We start from the raw sequence: 18,753 nt of genomic DNA, 5'->3' as shown, positions 1-18,753 counted from the left end.
GTGACCTGCGTGACACCGGACAGATGGCGAAGGCTCGACTAAGATACACTGTTAAAAGAAATAGAAGGGAAGTGTCATATCTGCTTTTGAAAATACTGGAGCATATGGGCTGGCAGTCCATGTCCTCCACAGAAGCAAGGCTAATGCTTTGGGCCATACAGTTGTGCAACTTTCAGTAGACGGCTGGCTGTTGTGGCAGTTAATCTTCACAAAGTGTACTGGCAGAGAGAGCTGGAAACATGTTTCCATGGTTAAGGAGAGGCAGTGTGGCTGTGCCAGGTACCTTTCAACACTTGTGGGCTTCTGAAGATCTTGTGCTTGCTAATGAAACTAAGAAAGCATTAACACTGGTGTACTGTCTGAAGTCTCCCTATGAATCAAAAGCAAATAGCTGTTGTAAGAAAGCACCAATAGTTTAGGGTTCCTGGTTTGCTCTAAGGAATGCTGTTACATTATTGAAGCTCTAATGGCATATGGATGGAAGGTTTTGTCAGTGAATGCCAAACTCTTAACTTATGTGAATTTCCTGTGGCAATATTTAGTAAGTTCAGAGAGCACCAACTTGCTAGACGCCCTCTTTTTGTTCTGCCACAAAGAACTTGTGTAGGGGGAATATAGTCTTAAGAAGCAGTTCGTGCAGCTTGGTTATGTAGTCTGTCTTTGTGTGTACTTACTAAACATGCTCTGTCTGTTCTCTCACTAATCTGCATGTCGAAATCAAAATTGTGACTGTACCCATTGGAAGACGTACAGTGCAGTCTTCTGTTGAATGGAGCACATGAGTTTAGAGAGCATGTGAATTTTCCACTCTGGAAAGTGTACACTCGCACATCTTTGCAGCATATAACTGTGATTGGTGGAAATGTTACCTGTCTACACACTTGTGCAGTGCATTCACATAGCTTCAGCCCGTGCCAGCAAAGTGAGAGCCACACATTATAGCGTTCCCTTTAACAGTGGACAGACCGTACTGTAGTTGGTTGGCATCATGAGACATCTTTGACAGAGGCACTGGAAGTGGGCGTAACAAGCAGTATGCATCAACTATGTGAATTCTCGCAATGGTATGATATAGGTGATGGATGCATTAAAGGAGTACTGACACAAATTTTGAAGTCAAAATAACTTGCAAGATAGATTTTTGTGGACACACAGACCGTCTACAAAATATTAATAGTGAGTGTAGCTTGAAACATATATAAATTCAATGTTATATGATGTGCGCACAGTCAACCGTAATGTGCAGCACCCCATCACATTGACGTGGGATCTCTTGCAAACATTTAATACAACAGCGATGTTACATCACAAGTTTTTGTTATAGTTCCGCCTACCATGCACTGAGCAGACCGTGCTGCTTGCACTCTTGCTCGTCTCTGGACCAGGACTTCGGTCTGTGCCACGACACAGGCTGCGATTTGAAGATTGACGATTGATTTGAAGATACCTATGTCTGAAAGCGATCAGCCACGTCTTGCATGACGGCGACTCCCGTCTGCAAAAAATCGACACCACTGGATGTTGAGGACATCGCGTGCGGCATGTGTGTACGTAAATGGAGAAAAACAACTAGCAATGCGAATCTGGTGCGCTGGCGTGTGCATCCCAGTTTTGTGCAATCACGTGACCAGCTGTGCTTACGAGGCCTCACATGAAGTTACGCTGCTCTCTGAAATCGAAACTTGGACTGGTCGCTATAAACAAGGCTTTTGAAATAATTGCCCATTGTACGTTGAAGCAAACAAGGTTCCGTGCTGTGATTACTGGTTCATTAGCTACTTATTACAGCAGAAAAGACAATTTCAAAAATGTTTGTATCAGTACAAGATGAAAGGTGAAAATTGCTGACACAATACAGTAAAACCTCGTTAATATTTACTCTCTTAATAAGTAATTCCGGTTTAAATATAGTCGCGATGAATCCCCTTACCCTGTCGCCATTGAATATAATGTATTGGCTGACCGCTTAAGTCATAGTCAATTTACACATGTCATATGGTTAGTGTGTAGTATTTACATCATTTTTCAGCATATACAAACGTGTAATCGGCTATGTCATGTGCGCAAACCGTAGATAGTGCAATTACGGCGCACGGACCTTTCCCGGACTGCAGTCACTACTGACAGTGATGTCAAAACATGGTAGCCGTGACGCGTTTCCTGCTCCCATAGCTTCTAGCGCTTCCATGTCGTCGTCATGGACGACGACATAGGTGATGGCCCTTCCGTATCCGACCCGGCTAGTGGTTTGGTCGTCATGAGCGCTCTTGCAGAGAAGTGGGGCCTGACTGAGAAACTAGCTTGTGGCCTTGCTGAGTTTAAGGATGCCGTCTTCGCTCACAGGTTTTGCTGATCACAGCAAAAAATCACAGATTTCTTGCTTCCTGCTTGCAAATAAATCTTGTCTGCGTGTGTGTTTGAGTGAGAACACATTTTTTTTTTTTTTGCCAGCAAGTCTATGACCACTCATCTGCCATTGTCGATTAATGAGTACATCTCTTGATGCATACTTGATCCACGTTCCCCGCCAACCACGTATTAGCGAGGCTTTACTGTAATATGCTGAAATGTAAAGTATGCTTCATTGTGAGTATAGTACCAAGAGGTAGGCATAAGGATTGCTTTGAAACTTGCCTGTCATGCATTGCCTTGTCTGCCTCCTTGCAAATTCATTTTGCGGACTTGCAGATTCACTTTTTTTGTGTCTTTGAAAATTTATTCCTTCATGTTAAGGACCTGTGTATTATTTGGTTAAACTTCACACCAAGCGGTATTCCTTAGCATGCCTGTCATTTGGCCGATTGCCAGAGCGCCCCGAGAACTTTAGGAAATTATGAAAGCACATGATAGTGTGCAGTTCATATGAAATGTAAATTGTTTGTCCTTATTTTCTGCGTTGTATCTCCTATCTAGAACGGAAGTGGACATGGAGCGGCAAACACTGACAGTGCTCTCACCACAGCCAAGGCCTCTGCCGAAGGGAGTGCTGCTATTGAGTGAAGTTCAGTTCATGGATTCACACTGATTAATTCATTCTGCCTTGTTGATTGATTGCGCATCTCACGTTTTAAATAAATCATTTCATCACTGTTCTCACTCCTTTAGTTTCATGATTGCTGTCATCCTCCAAACCTTGTTTATGCATTTATTTGTTATCTGTTGATCTATCTATACATACTGCAGCCCAGTAAGGGCTATAGCAGGGGTGGGTGTGGTTATACATTAACAACTAGGGGTGTGCAAATATTCGAACTTTCGAATATTTTCCTATAGTGTTTGCGATTCGATTTGCACCAAACTTTTACTGTTTGAAGTATTCGAAGTTCCGGAAAATAAATACATACAACGGTTTCATTCGCTAAAAATCAAATCGCAGTGCTTCTAAATGACATGCGCAAACCCAATTCTCCTTGTGGAATAATTTTGACACCCTTATAAGCCAGAAACAGCATTCACAGCCACAAGCAGAAGCAGAAAAGTACTTGCATAATGTGACTCTGCACCGAAGGGAAGACCCGTGTCACTGGTGGTAGGAGCAAGGTGCAAGAGCTTACCCTTTGCTGGCTCATCTTGCAAGGCAATACGTGGCCGTACCAGCAACAAGTGTGTCCAGCGAGCGCCTGTTCTCAGTGTCCGGTGCAGTTGTTACTAGCAGGAAAGCATGTCTACTTCTGGGACATGTTGAGCAGCTCGCTTTCCTCCATGACAACATTCAGTGATTCAACTTGTAGCCATCTATTCTGTTGAACAGCTGTACTGGACTGTTATTTTTTCTAGGAACAACTATGTGGGAGTATACTAGTTGTGCAATAAATTTGCTTTTTTGGCTATGTATTGCAGTACATTTTTTCGGTAATTTAACTTGGAAATATTCGACAAATATTCGATTCACACTCAAACTTTAATATTTAAATTCGCACAGCAGTATTAACAATAACAAGTTAAGCAAGATTGAACAAGTACAGCAAGATAAATCGCTTAAAAACGTGGTCACTGTCGCCAAGTGTAGACACAAACTTATCGAGCAACAGATAACGGGATACCGCCGCTCAAAGTGTTCCAGAGCTCAATTGTCTGGGGAAAGAAGCTGAATTCGAAGATGTTAGTCCATGCAAATATGGGTGTAATGTTTAGTTCATGGTAACTTTTAGTTGACAATTCCTTAGCAAATATTAAGGAGGTGTTTGACTGGTAATAGGAAGAAGTGATGATGCTGTGTAACATGTTTAAAGACTCATTATCCTGACGATGAGAGAGAGGGCTTAGATTCAGCAAGACTAGAATTGTGGATGGAGAAAAGTCACAGTCGTAGGAGTAAAAGATGAAGCTTATTGCCTTCCTTTGAATGGATTCTAACATATTACTTTTGCGCTGCTTATGAGGAGACCAAACAACACAAGCATACTCCAGCACTGGCCGTATCAGGGATTTATATGATAATAGTTTAGTGTGTCTGAGTGCTCCCTTGGGTATTCGCAGTAAGTAGCTAAGCTTCTTCAGAGCTTTATTGCTGACATGTTAGTGTTACTCTGTTAGAGGAGTAATTAAACATAAAAGGTGAAGCTCGATTTCAAAATGTCATGAAAACTGTTTTTCGAAAGTTAATTTTCATCTGCCATGAATTTCACTACACGCAGAACTGTAAATTAATGATTAAGGCGGTGATGAACAGGGGGACTTGATGGTGTCATAATATGCTGTCGTCGGAGTCGGCATACAGACGAATTTTAGAAGCTATGCTACTGGGCAGGTCAATAATAAATAATAAAAACAGTAATGAGCCCAGCACTGACCCCTGTTGAACATCAGAACAGACATTGACTACAGAGGAATCAGCTGAAAGAAAGGCAACATACTGCGGAACATTGATACAAAAAACTGGCAATCCAGTTAACAGAGTTTTTTAGGATAATGTTTAGTTTATGTAAGAGCTTAATGAATTACTGTGTTGAATGCTTTCGAAACTTCAATGAAGATAGCGTCTATTTGGTTTCCAATATCCAAAGCAAGGTAGATGTCATGGGTGAATTCAATTAATTGTGTTACAGTGCTAAACCCATGTGTAAAGCCATGTTGAATGATAGTAAGTTATTTGTTTCCAGAAATTTCATAATGTGATTGTAGATGGTATGTTCTAATACTTGCAGGGATAATAAGTTAATGAATTTGGTCGTCATTTACATAGGTGCTGCTTATTACCTGATTTAAATAAAGGGATCACCTTGGCTACTTTCTATCATGCGGGAACAATGCTAGAAGTAAGAGGTTTATTAAAAATAATGGTGAGGTACTGCGCAGTCCACATGGAATAACGATAAAGGAACACATTTGATATTCCATTGGGACCACAAAATTTTTTGGTATCTTTGTTCAACACAAGGTTCAAAACACCTTCAAAAGTGACTTCAATATCTTGAATAGAGCTGTCCGAGTCAGACCGAAAGAAGCAACATTGTCATTGTCTCCTGAAAAAAAAAACAAAAAAAAAAAACAAGTGAAAATATTTATTTAAAACATTTATGCAGGGCCATTTAACAACCTCATCATTAACCTCAATAAACGTAGTTGAATCAGTGTTCGCCAAGATTGAAGACCAAAGCTTTCTAGGGTTATCTCTCTGCATATGAGGAAGTTGAACTTGAAAGAAGTAGTTTTTGGCTGAATGGGTCTAGACAAAGCTCCTCCTTTGCATTAGCATAACGGGAAAAGGTGTCAGGTTTAGTTGGGTCCGCAAACCACCTGAGCCTTCTTACTCAATGTGAAAGATGCACGATATCTCTATTATAGCATCCACAGTATTTGTGGATTTATGTTTCTTTGTTTTTAGTGGAACGAAACGCTCAATACACACTTTAACCATATTTTTAAAGTATCTTGCAAGGGTATATCAATATCACTACTAACACTCGGCATCTTAAACATGCCAAAATTGTCAGCAAGAGTATCATCCGCTTTGTTAAAGTCACAATAGTAATGAAGACAGCCCTGTTGTCCGAGATACCTTCAACCACTTCACACTTGAAGCCCTTAGCTGCAAGGCTGGAGCTTAAGAACACTAAATCTAGAACAGAACTTTCCTTGGTAGCATCGCACACCACTTGACTCAGCCCAAGAGATAATTGTTCACAAGGGTTGTATTTTGAAAACGTTTTAACTGCTACAACAGGCCGTACACTAAGGAGCAACAAGACGGAATATTACTGTACTGTATGTACTGTCTATCGCTGCGCTGAAAAAGTTTTAAAGAGGCAATTCAACCAACTAGCCCGATTGACAATTTTGTTGAGGTGGTGTGTGCAACTTTTTTTTTTTTTTTTAGCACCGAGATGTTTCTTTTGTGAACCAGTGTCCTTTCTATGTTCATTGTTTAGCAAAAAGAAGGGAGACAGAGATTCATCTTTGTCCAGCCCACTTATGTATATGGAGCAGTATCGATGACAATATTTTTGGTGCAGCCAGTATAGGGAAATTAACCAAAACATGCATGTGTGTACAGAGTGTGGGCACTTGACGCACAAAATGAGTGAATTGGTTTCAGGAAGGCATGGTTATGTGTCTGTAAGGGGTTTCTTTCTTTTCTTGCCTGTGAATTACCATAAAGTTATTTTGAAAATTAAGAAATGTAACTGTAGTAGAATCACAAACATTAAAATTCTGATCATTCACGAGTCTGGTTAATTAGGACCCATCTCAGAGTTATGGTTGGCCCAGCATGATTTTAATGCATTTTGAAACCATTTAATATTTCAAATATTGATCAAATAATCATATATGTTGATTCAAACTTTCCAGGGCCAAGGAATTCAATAAAAAGTGGCTTAATAGCCAAAGTATGCCTGCATTCAACATTCATGCTGCTGTGTATGTTGACAGGCTTCATTATACCACATCGCCAACCTGGTCACAACAAAAGCAACTGTTTGATGTTGGCACCTGTTTGATGTTGGCAGGCACCATTATCAAATGGCATCAACAACCTGGTCACCACAACAGCAGCTTCATAGTATATCTACCTGTTCTTATGTCTGTTTTCACTCAACTAGCTAGTGTACCTTGGTGCTATAAGCAGTGATTTAGTTCATCATATTTTAATCAACCCATTATGATACAAACAATATCTGTGGTCTCTATCATTTAGGAATAATATGAGTTGGCTCTGCATTCAGTTATTGAATATTTTTAACTTGTAGGCCAGCCAGCCCTTTGAAAGCATGCTTGTAATCTGTGTGGTGCTATGCTATACCAGAATGTAGCTTCCAATACCTGTTGCATGCTGGCTAATTTAGTGTCGCAAGAGAAAGTAACAGCACTGTTCTGAAAATCCGTGCTCTCGTACGAGTTTTGTTTTCATTCTTCTCAGATTTCTACCCGCCTGCGTTTTAGTCCTCGTTATCGTGTATTTTGTTTCTTACTACATGGTCCTTGCTTGAAGGAGGTGGAAATGTTCACCTTGATAATTGCTTCCATGCAGTCTGAATGCAGACACTTTAGTGTTTAGTTCTTTTATAAACTGTCTATTCATCCGCACTGATGCTATTCAGAGGGGTCACCAAGAAATTGTTTGCGTGTCACCACTGCTTTTTAAAGTGGACACATTGGAACCCGTGCACCAACAGTGTGCAAGTCTTATAATAATATCATAGGGTGCTGCAGAGCTACCAAGGCCAGTTACAGTACAATTTATCAACTGCGATAGGAGAGTGGTTGTTTTTGACCAGACAGCCGTTTTGGCGCACTTTTATTACAAGTTCCATTATTGATCTATTCAGTTTTTGTTACTGCATAAACAGTAATACAATATTAAATGCATACCGTCATTTATCAGGAAACATCACTGTAGTATGTGCTTCCTAACTTTACTTTTCTGTGCAGACTAATGTGGCTGTTTTGCTCAATTTAGGAATCTAATTAGGCGTATACAGAAGCAGCATGCCTGCTAAGAATTTTCCTTCATTACACCGTGTGGCAATTCCACTGAGCCAATCTAAAGAAGCACGACTGCTTAATAATGTGCACCAACGGAGGCACACTTTTCGTTGGTGCACTTAACTGTAGCTTCCGACCCTTACAAAAACACTCCTACATTATACATTAGCAGCACAAGACAATACGCAAATGAATAGCAGACAGAAGAGAGTGAGTTGCAAAATTGAAAGTGCATTGGCGACAGCCACAGAACAATTCGGGAAGAAATTATGTAGATGCAATGCACATTTTAGAATCTATGTGAAGCGAAGCTTTTTGAAGTGGTTAATTAAATGCTATAAAACTGTTAATCTTCTGCCACGTGTTTCACAGCACAGCGTACACGTTCCTGCCTGGGAAATCAGCAAGACACTGAAACCCCCACTACGTGCCTCGCACCATCCACAAAACCGCATATTACATTGCTTCCAGGATCAGCCCATTTTTCATCACACCATCTCCGAGATCTGCCCAGTTTACTATTGCACTATTAACTATCAGGATAGGCCTACCTTACTCCGAGCAGGCACACCAAGACATGTGAAAGAAAGCTTCACATTAATAAAGGAATTATGCAATTAAAGGCATAAATTTGTTGCTCCGAGGATATTAAGCCGCCGTTAGTTTTTTCACTGTGCAATTAAGGTATAGAACAAATCCAGCAACCGGCACATTGGCATGCACTGTACAGATGGGGCTACATATAATCCAATTCACTATAAGAGTGCTGCCCTGTGTACAAGCTAATCGGCAAGACAGCTGCAGCACCCAGCACAGTAAGCAAAGTGCGGGAGGATTCCCGCAGAAGGCTTCTCTCTAAAACAGCTACATTGAAAGCCTCTGAAACACATACAGGTTGCATAATAGCTTAGTGGTTCATGCATCCAGCTCCGAACTCCACATTGTTGCAGTGCTAAAAGTTTGATTCCAAGCGATGTCAGTGGATCATTTTGTGTGGAGCTCATGGTGAAGACGAGGGGGCAGTGCCACAACGGTGCAAGCTGTTGAATATGGCATTGGATCGGTATTTAGTGCATGGGTATGGTCACAGCTAACACCTTGCCATGAACGAAAATTGGTACCTGCAATTGTTTTACCTCACTTTATTTTGTAAATTTTTACTAATTTCCCTGCCTCCTCTTGGCAATCTGTACCTTTTACACATGGTGGAACTTCCATCCTTGCCTAATACACTTCAAGCCGAAGACATTTTTAAAAACTTTTCTTCGTTTCCCCCCAACATGCAAACATCAGTGGCAAATATCTGCACCTACCTTTTGGCTATAGCATATGGTCCTGAAGCACCATCCCTAGTCGCAAAAGGTGCTTCCTTAGAAGTCGCTCTGTCAGTTTGTCTTACCTCATTGCTTTGCTGCCCTCTAAACTGAGGCACTCTGTGCAGTCCCTAGCAGAAGTTACAAGCACAATGGAGATATGCCAACCAAGTGATTGATCCACAACTAGCAACTTTTGCATTACTGGTTGTGGCCAGTAAAAGCACAAGCATGCCTTTGGCACTGTACCCCCAAGGCAGGGAAGTTAATACACACTGAGGAAGGAGTGCCGAGCAATCCTTGTTTCTTTTAGCACTCCTTCACAACTCGCTTATGCACTACCGATTTTTAAGAAAAGTTAGCCGGATACTTGGCAGGGAAGCACTGCCAAGTATCCAAGCACGGCCTTGTACAGCACTTTAGTGTCTAGAAAAGCTTGAGGAACACCACTTTTTCTTTCCAACCAAATGGGCCATGTTGCAAAGAGTATGGGTTACTTTCTTTCACAAGCACAATGTAAAAATATCTGCAAGTGAACCTTTGAGTGAGACACTCGCACAAGTTGACAAGTTATAGTCCCATCTTTTATTGCCAAGATACTTTTTTTCTTCAGGGTCAACTTGTTTTCCCTTAGCGCTTCATCTCAATATAGTACTTTTGTCCTCATCTTTCCATATACAAAAAAAAAAAAAAAAAAACATTGTTCACAAGCTTGTTGCCTTTATCACAAGGCAGGTCTCTTCACTAGCTTGTCTTTTGCATCGACAAGCACTGCTTGAAGCTGCAGCTTTGCATAAACAACAAAGATCCGGCGTCATCTTCAACTCATGAAAAATTGGGCATCTCCGAGTGGTACCCTTCAGTGCAAGATGGAGGGGCAGCAACACACAAGTGGGAATAGGGAAAGGAAAGAAACGAGAAAATGAGATGGGAACAACAGACGGTAGGAATGTAATGCTGCCCTGGGGCAAATGTTAATTGGCAAATAGAAGCTTAAACTAGAAATTGCCACCAATAACATTGCAAATTTCATTTAAAGTATTGGCTTTCAGACATGTTCAGCTTGTCATAAATGCCAAATTTTACAATGGTAAGTTCATTAAAAACAGATGTAGCTTGTTATTGTTAAGAAACAAAATCCATTCAAACACCATTGGTACATTTCGCAAGAACATGCTTAAGTGTTGTCGGCACATGCAGCAACAAGACAATTAGACAGAAATTTCCGAAAACTCGCCAGGGATGAAATACCTTTGGTTAAGAATCAATGCAGTGATTGTTAAGTATGTCACTTTTGTCTCATGCAATTTAAGTTGCGCAACACAGCTAAAAACGCCAAGCACCGTGTGAAGCAGTGCAGGCTGTGCCACCATGATCATACGATTTAAGAATTTTCTTAAGCAACTTTTCTTTAGTATTCTTTTTTGCAAACCAGATGCCACCACATTCACCATGGCCATTCTCTGGCGCGACAATTAGGCCTGCTGTTCAAGGTTAAACAAAAATCCAATGATTGTGGCAATTGATTGTAAATGCTGTTTATGATGGCAAACAAAACCTGCAAACAGAATGAAAAAAAAAAGAAAGTTAAGGAGAAAAAGAATGAGAGAAACAAAAAGAACAATGGCAGACAGGCTTTAGGGTAGGTGTGAGAAAGGAGAGCTTAGGCCTTCGTTGAAGGTTGTGTTGGTGAGGTTTGACGTGTCCCTTGGCCCTGTTTTTGTTGATCCCGAAGATGCTTCTCAACCTGCAAGCAGAGCAAAAGGCCATCAGAGAACAGAGTGAGTGAGTGCTTAAAAGAAAGTGGACACTGCAGCAGACTGATTTCACGATGAGTTTCACTGAGTCACCGCTGCCACAAGCATGCTGGTAGTAGTAGTCCCAAGGCGGCCGAGGGCAACCACGGAGAAATGCATAATTTTTACCATGACAAACAGGGAGTTCAAAAGGCAGGAATGCGAGGTAGGAGTGTGGTGGGAGAGATCCCCCCCCCCCCCCCCACGTCCAGCTCCCTCTAAAATTCGCAAATGTCCTCGGCATTTCCCTCAATGCTGCCTTGAACGCCAGTACAGTGGGAGTGCTGGTGCATCATGCACCAGAGCTTTTGAATAGTGTAGTTACCAGAGGAGGCTGACTAGGGGAGTGACTTCCCATCCCCTCAAAAACGATTGCCAATAAATATGCCGACTGGTTGAAGCAACTCAATTTCTTCATTGCCAATAACAATCTATAGCCTGTTGCAATCAACCTTGAGTGCCACGTTCCAGACACTTCCGTGTGAACTTTGGCAACAAGATGCACCATTGCATAGCAGAAACATGGTAGCTGTGTCGAAGATTTATCTATAAAAAGTTAATCTGCACTTGCCCCCTCAAGTGTTTTGCTTGCAAAAAATATGTTTTTCAGAACTCTACTCGGATCTTTTACTTAGTTATGCAGCATTTTATGGTATTAAAGCAAGACAGCCAGTTTTAGCACTGCCGGCTCACAAACTTAGTACGGAAAGATGGTCAACGACAAGTGTAGTAAAAGTGCATGCTAGTGGTGGCTGCTTGAATTTTGTCATAGATAACAAACGCTGTTTCCTGTGCTTCAGCTGAGTGGGCTGTGCTGCTTAGGGATTACCTCCACGAGGATGGCAACCAGAATACATACACACAGTGGTTTCACTCTTTTTGACAAGGGGCACACCTCGTATGTTGCTTAATTTAGGATACGAGCAAGAACATTACCAGTGTAACTAAAGGCTGAATGTGACACACCCTGCTGTATTTGTTGAGCCATATTTTACACAGTAGCTCAACATAAAAAAAATTTATTGTGACCACACAAAGAGCACACAAGTTCGAACAAAAGCAAGCAATTTTATAAACACATCCTGAGAACAAGCAAGCCAATTATGGCTGCCACTGCTCAAATCATTCAGCTAGGCAGAGGAGGGTTCAGGTAACATTTGCATGGGCTGCTTGAAGTACAACTTGCTGCTTACAATCTTGCGGACATGCAGAACGCTGGCGTCGTTGTCCGATTTCCCCTTGCAGTTCTCTGGCCGATAAGGTGGCACAATGGTAACCTGATTCATCACAATTATGTTCTTCCCCTGCCACGTCACATCATCAATTCTGTCAAAAGAAGAGAATGTAACCATCAAGGTCAGTTCCTGCCTCAGCAGCAATATTGAAAGTCAACATCCCGCCAGAGCACTAACTACTGTCATGCGCCAAGCAACAAAGAAAACTGTGGTCATACACCATACAGCAAGCTGTGATGCCTACTAGAGCTCTGCACGGGCCCGGGCCGGGCCGTCCGAAGCGTTTTTTTTTGGCGGGCTCGGGCTTGAGGCCGCGGGCCCGGGCCGGACTTGAAACCACGGGCCCGGGCCAGACTCAGGCCCGCTCATTAAAGGACTTAAATAGGCCTTCGAGCACACGCAACCGTTATGCATTGCATGGTTCAATGCATTCTGTGCCAAGCTGAAGTCACACGTGAAAAATGACTGTCATCATCATCATCAGCCTATATTTATGACCACTGCAGGACGAAGGCCTCTCCCTGCGATCTCCAATTACCCCTGTCTTGCGCTAGCTGCTTCCAACTTGCTCCTGCAGGTTTGCTAACTTTATCACCCCACCTAGTTTTCTGCCGTCCTAGACTGCGCTTCCCTTCTCTTAATATCCATTCTGTAGCTCTAATGGTCCATCGGTTATCCATCCTACGTATTACATGACCTGCCCAGCTTCATTTTTTCCGCTTAATGTCAACTATAATATCGGTTATCCCCGTTCTCTGACCCACACCGCTCTCTTGACTGTATATCTTATCGGATGACTGTATATCTTATCGAAGAAAATAGTAAAACAGATGATGTTCTCATTTTAACAGCAGAGCTGTTTCAGCCGGGCGCAATGTGTCTGCTGAATCCAAAAAAGTGTGCCAATCCTGGTAGCAGTGTAGAAAGGGTCCAAGTGCAATGGCACATACACCTGTGAACTAGCGAAGCTGAGCCTGGATAAGTCTAACTAAGAATGGTGGGGACTACTTAAACTTAGGCAGTCATCGATATGCAATTGATAGCCAATCAATAGCTAGTCGATAATTGATCAATAACCAATAAATTCCGGAAACTTTTGTAGGTGACTTTGTAGTGCTTAGCCTAGCCCAAATATGTGGCCAATATCTTGCGATAGAAAATCGAAAGCCAATAAATAGCTAATCGATAATCAATCAATTATAAATAAATTACGGGGAATGCTGGGGATGACTTGGTAGTGCTTAGCCTAGCCCAAAAGCCAGGACTAGCTAGGTGCCCATCAGGTCCGCTGTCTCTTAAGCATTGCGCCGGCAGTGCTACGCTATTTTTATTTCCCAAAAAAACAAACATTGTTTCCGCGTAAGGAAAAATAAATTATACAAAGAACCACTCCTCAAACCATTTCCATGTTACCGCTTTTGCGATTGCACTATTACCAGTGTCGATACTATTGCATTATTTTAGCGCTAAGGCCAGTTACTTTTGTGCTTCAATGCATAAAACAGCGTTTTCCTCAAAAGGTTAACTGGAACGCCCATTCATTTCGTCGGACACTTTGAAAATTAATATGTCGAAACTGGTTCAGTCCTGAAAATTCATTCCAAGTGGATACGCCTTGCGAACTCAGCGGCTATAATTCGTAGATTGAAAGATGTGCCATAAAATGAATAATTAAAAAGTTAATTAGCGTAATTATGTTAAATATTCAATTACGCATTTTGACCATCCATTAGGCCAGCCGCGTCAGAATTAGCTTGGAACTACATAAAACAATTATCCTCCTTAGAGCGTCGTCGCATTATAGCGAACACAAGAAATCCTGAGGTATGGTCAATTCCATACTTCAGAACCCTCTATAAGCATCAGTCATTAATACATAACCTACCATTCACTTTGAACAAATACAAAAATGTCGATAATTTCAGTAAGAAAGAACTCAGCCCATACGTTGGTAGCTTGTAATATATATGATGTGATTATTATTCTGCCTTCGTGTATGGCTCTGAGTATATAATGTACATCCTGTTTCGTTTTATTAGCAAATGTTAATCTTGTAAAATTCAGTCTCATGCTATGTTGTATAGCTGGTGTTGCCTTGTTTTGTATAGCTAGTATTGCTATTGTATATTTTATATAGGCTGATGATGATGATGATTGCTATTGTAGTGTGGTTTAAAATGGATTCTGTTAAAACTTTTCCCAATTCTCTTAACACGCCGTGACGGAAATATTCTGTTTTTCCGTTCATAACTATTTCGTCCAAGAGGAATTCCAGCGACAGCTGGAAATATATGTGAATTATTGTACATGTGCGCACACTGTTTGCTGACGTACTGTTGCCTTGCCTGGTGTTTTGGGTCACGTCAAGCTACGTATGTAGCTTTTATTCCAAAATGACCGTCAAGCATGTAAATTGGAGAATAAATTGATTTGATTTGATTGATTTCGTCGGACACCTTGAAAATTATTATCTCGAAACTGGTTCAGTCCTGAGAATTCGTTCCAAGTGGATACGCCTGCGAACTCAGCGGCTATAATTCGTAGATTGAAAGATGTGCCGTAAAATAATTAATGAAAAAGTTAATTAGCGTAATTATGTTAATTCTTCAATTATGCGTTCTGTTTTTTCCTGGAAGTAATGACCGCCTCATCGAGTAGTTTAGATCAAGGATTATTATATAATTGTGCAATCTGCAACAGGCAATTTTTAAAAATTTGGTTCAGCAAAACCTGTATGTTTGCATGCTAAATGACATCATAGAACCATATAGTACAAATCAAGGTAAGTGCATGGGCACCAGCAGAAAAATAGCAGCACAGGCAATGGGTCGGATTACTGATGTTCCCGTGGGAGAAACAAAGATTTCGGCCTTTTATTGCTTATATACTGCAGCTGATTAAACCTCGAGAACGTGAGGCTGAAAGATACGGTACAATCTGTAAGCAAAAAAAAAAAAAAGATTTTTTTTTCTCTTACAGGCCGGGCCTGGTCATGCACACGTGGGCCCTAGCTAAGCTTAGTAATGAACGCCCGGGCCGGGCCTGGGCTCAATAGCACGGGCCCGGGCTTGGAACCACGGGCCCGGGCCGGGCCCGGGCTGGTCTCGGTCATGTACGCCCGGGCCCGGGCCGGGCTCGGGCTCTGTATTACGGGCCCGGGCTGGGCTCGGGCCTTGTAAAGCGGGCCTGGGCCGGGCTCGGGCCGAAAAATCCGGCCCGTGCAGTGCTCTAATGCCTACATCTATATCTAGAGTGCACATTTACTTGAAGGTTGATTGCATTTAATGTCGTAAACAAACACAGCGGCACAAAAGCTGTGAGAGATGCTGTAGTAGTGGGCTCTAGGATCAGTTTTGACTCCCTGGACTTCCTTAACAATGTGGCACAGAAGTTATGCACTCAGCTACCATTATAGGCATGAACTGTAGTACAAAAGTAGCAAAGAAGGCAACGATTCTGATCTAGATGTCAGGCATGCTCTTGCCTCTATCCTCGAGAAACTCGATAATTTGCCAGAATTAACAAAAAAAGTGGCAGAAATTGAAGAATCTGTCCAACATATGTCCAAGAAGTTTGATGAATTTGAAAGACATGTTTCCCGCCAGGACATTGAGATCAAGGCGATGAAGAAAGTAGCTGAACTAGAAGCAAACGACGACATGACCGAAGTAGTGCAAACACAGCTACAACAAGATGTTAATGACCTTGAGTACCGAAGCAGGAAACTTAACTTGGAGATACACGGCATTGCGGTTGCACCCAATGAAAATCTACTTTCCTTATTAAACGCAATTGCCCTGAAACTTGAAGTCCCACTCTTAACGGCAGAAGACATAAGATATTCAATATCCAATTCAGGCCTAATTGAAAAAAAAAAATGTTACATTAATTTGGCATAAACAAGCCTTTTAGATGTGCATCAATTAGCTCAGGTTGCAAGTAATATAAAAAAAATTTCAGCTGTTGTTCCAGCTTCTACAACATGCACTGATGCCTTTTTTTTTTTGTGTGTGTGTGTGTCCATGCAAGCAGGCCGTGGATACTATCACAAACAAAAGCCACAAGACTGGGGATATCCAACACAAGCAAATTGAAAGAAAGTGCAATGCCTTGAAAAAGACACCATGCTTAACCTAAATGCAAAGAAGCCTGAGAACACCAGGTTACTCACGTTTTTCGTATGGCCAGGAAAAGGCGAATGCCATCATGGGACACACCAGCAGAGATGGCAGCTGCCAAACGCTGCCGTTCATCTATGTTCTGCTTTGCTCTTGTGTTGAGCTGCGTTAGATGAATGATACCACACAGGTTGCCACACAATGATAGCACACAATGATACCACAGTCGGGTTTCCGTCCAACCCTTGACTTCAACCACACAGGTTGCACATACATACTAAACATTTAAAGGGAACAGCAAAGACTCAAGCTTTAATTTAATTTAAACATTTTCCCAGTTTAAGAGAGGCCCAGATTTACAAAGAACAGAGATGGGCGGTGACAGTACCTTCACGTTCCTGATACGGACCCTGCAACATAACACTGTTGCAATGACAGACCAAGGCTAGTCAACCCTGGCCAGTCAAAAAAAGTAACAGTGAACTCACAAACTCAGCATGACAATTTATCTATATAGGCTTCTCGTGCAGCAAAAGATGGCTGCAAATGGCAAAAAGACTACAAAATCCATTACAGCACCGAATGGTGTCACCACTCGTGTCCTTTTTTGTGCACGTGTGCATTTAAACATAACACATGCAGAGAAATAGAAGCTCAGTCTTCAAGTGCCCCTTTTCATATTAATTCATGCATTTCAGTTAAATGTAAATAGGCTTCAAGAATGGCAATTTATCAGACTAGCTGCAAGTGTGGCAAACACTAACACCACAGTAACGCATGCTTCTGACATTAAACCCAAATCTTATTCACTGATAAAATCTGAATTGCACACTGGCCTTGCTATGATGTAAACAATGAGCATGCTACGACAGAGCACTGACTGATAAAAACGCTTTATGGTATTAAGTGCTGCATGCTGACAGACTGAAAAACCAGTATTGCTTTGTCCAACCTGCGGGCTAAAAAAAAAAAAAAAAAAAAAGTTTACAGCCATGCTTCACACTGTTCAGTGATCGATGTAGCTGAGAGACAACTTTTGCTGTAAAGAATGTTGTGGTCGTTCTGGCAAACACTGCAAGCTACGAAAGCAAACACCAAACACGTCGCAACGGTGGAGATACCGGCACAAAGCCCTTGCTTCGACTAACCTTTTCTGTGTTCAAGGGCTGCGGAGGCGTGAGCGTGCTGGAGCCGGCTTCCTTCTTCACGGTCAACTCCGAGACGAAGTTGAGGTTGACCATGCGTATATCGCTGACATTAGCTTTCCCGCTAGAGCTAGCACATTCTGAGGCAGCAGCGTCAAGGAACGGCACGTGAAACAAAAAGTGACACAGCGCGCGAACACTACAGACAATACGCCATGCATACATTACGTTTTGGCAGTAAGGCAAAACGTTCGCTGCAGGAATATGTTTGTCTTGCAACAGCAAACTATCCCAAGCAACCAAACAAAACATATATTTGAAGCAAAGGATAACCGCTACAATGGTGCCGGTTCACCAAAGTCTCTCGCGTAAAGGCATGACATCACAGCCCTCTTACTAGGAATGGTAGGTCAAGGATGCCGGGTACTTTGAGACCAAGTTAAGCAGAAAAGTGCCAGTTACAGAACGTGACCCACAACACTCAGCAACCTAGGTTAACATACCGCACAATGCATCTCGCCGCCCAGGGCAACGAGTCAGATGATTGCATCGCCGAGACCGGGAACAGTTGCCGCAACGTAGCATCTACTCAGCGATCATTTCGAGTCTTAAAAAACAAAAAAAAAAAAAAACTATAAAATAACTGAGTCTACTTGGATGAGCGCGATACGTTAATAAGCTAACGAAAAATGAGAAAGCGGTGCACAGCAAAATTGTTATTTGCACACTTGCGACCCCGAGGCAAGACTTCGAGAAGCACGTTGCCACTTTCTCTTTACCGGAGGTAGTGGCTGAAGTTGTAGAGCATGCAGCACGCTTCCTGAAAGGATACTTAACATGAGAGCCTTGGTTTGCTGGTCGAAGGCCAACACTTCTCCCTCGATAACCTGGTCATAGCAAGTTTTACAACTAACGAGACTTCCAAGGGAAAAGCATTCTGGCCCATCCGCCATAGCTTTCATTTTCGGGAATGGCCGATCGGCATAGTTGTCGTTACGGGCTTAATGAATCCACTACTTCGGTTAAACACAGCGCATCGTACTTTTTATGCCGTTATGACCAACTAAAGTATTTATGCGTAATAACAATTAACATAAATTATTTAATATTTATTATAAACTTTACGCATAAGGTGATGTAGTTCAGACAGGCGAAAGTTGCGATACGCTGGTTTTACGCAGGATTACGCGGTCCGGCTAGTGGATATTGACAGAACCAAT

At 42.0% G+C, this 18,753-nt stretch overlaps 2 protein-coding genes across 2 annotated transcripts in view; one reads left to right on the top strand and one right to left on the bottom strand.

Moving 5' to 3' along the window:
- Positions 1–3,092, top strand: part of LOC119442956 (protein CLP1 homolog) — a 30,434-nt gene extending 27,342 nt beyond the window's left edge. The window contains exon 13 of the mRNA XM_037708042.2: positions 2,914–3,092. Within this exon, the coding sequence (XP_037563970.1) occupies positions 2,914–3,025 (112 nt within the window). The 3' untranslated portion in view covers positions 3,026–3,092. The remainder of the gene's footprint in view (positions 1–2,913) is intronic.
- Positions 3,093–9,801: 6,709 nt separating this feature from the next.
- Positions 9,802–18,537, bottom strand: LOC119442958 (protein LSM12 homolog). Its single transcript, XM_037708044.2, has 5 exons — positions 18,366–18,537; positions 17,537–17,673; positions 16,442–16,551; positions 12,229–12,361; positions 9,802–10,986 (listed from the first exon to the last, which is right to left on the bottom strand). The coding sequence occupies exons 1-5, from the start codon at positions 18,493–18,495 to the stop codon at positions 10,903–10,905; spliced, it is 594 nt and encodes a 197-aa protein (XP_037563972.1). The 5' UTR covers positions 18,496–18,537; the 3' UTR covers positions 9,802–10,902.
- Between the last annotated feature and the right edge of the window lie 216 nt (positions 18,538–18,753).

This window comes from Dermacentor silvarum, chromosome 2 (assembly GCF_013339745.2).
Source record: "Dermacentor silvarum isolate Dsil-2018 chromosome 2, BIME_Dsil_1.4, whole genome shotgun sequence".
In the NCBI taxonomy this organism is placed as follows: domain Eukaryota; kingdom Metazoa; phylum Arthropoda; class Arachnida; order Ixodida; family Ixodidae; genus Dermacentor; species Dermacentor silvarum.
Note: the sequence above shows the minus strand (reverse complement) of the source record. Positions and strands in the feature narration are given on the sequence as shown.

Excerpts from the sequence above, each read along its gene's own strand:
- LOC119442958 (XM_037708044.2), bottom strand. The coding sequence starts at position 18,495 with ATGAAAGCTATGGCGGATGGGCCAGAATGCTTTTCCCTTGGAAGTCTC. Across the intron at positions 12,362-16,441 it reads TTCCTGGCCATACGAAAAAC|AATTGATGATGTGACGTGGC; the intron begins GTGAGTAACCTG and ends TTCTTTTGACAG. Across the intron at positions 10,987-12,228 it reads TTCTGCATGTCCGCAAGATT|GTTGAGAAGCATCTTCGGGA; the intron begins GTAAGCAGCAAG and ends CTCTGCTTGCAG.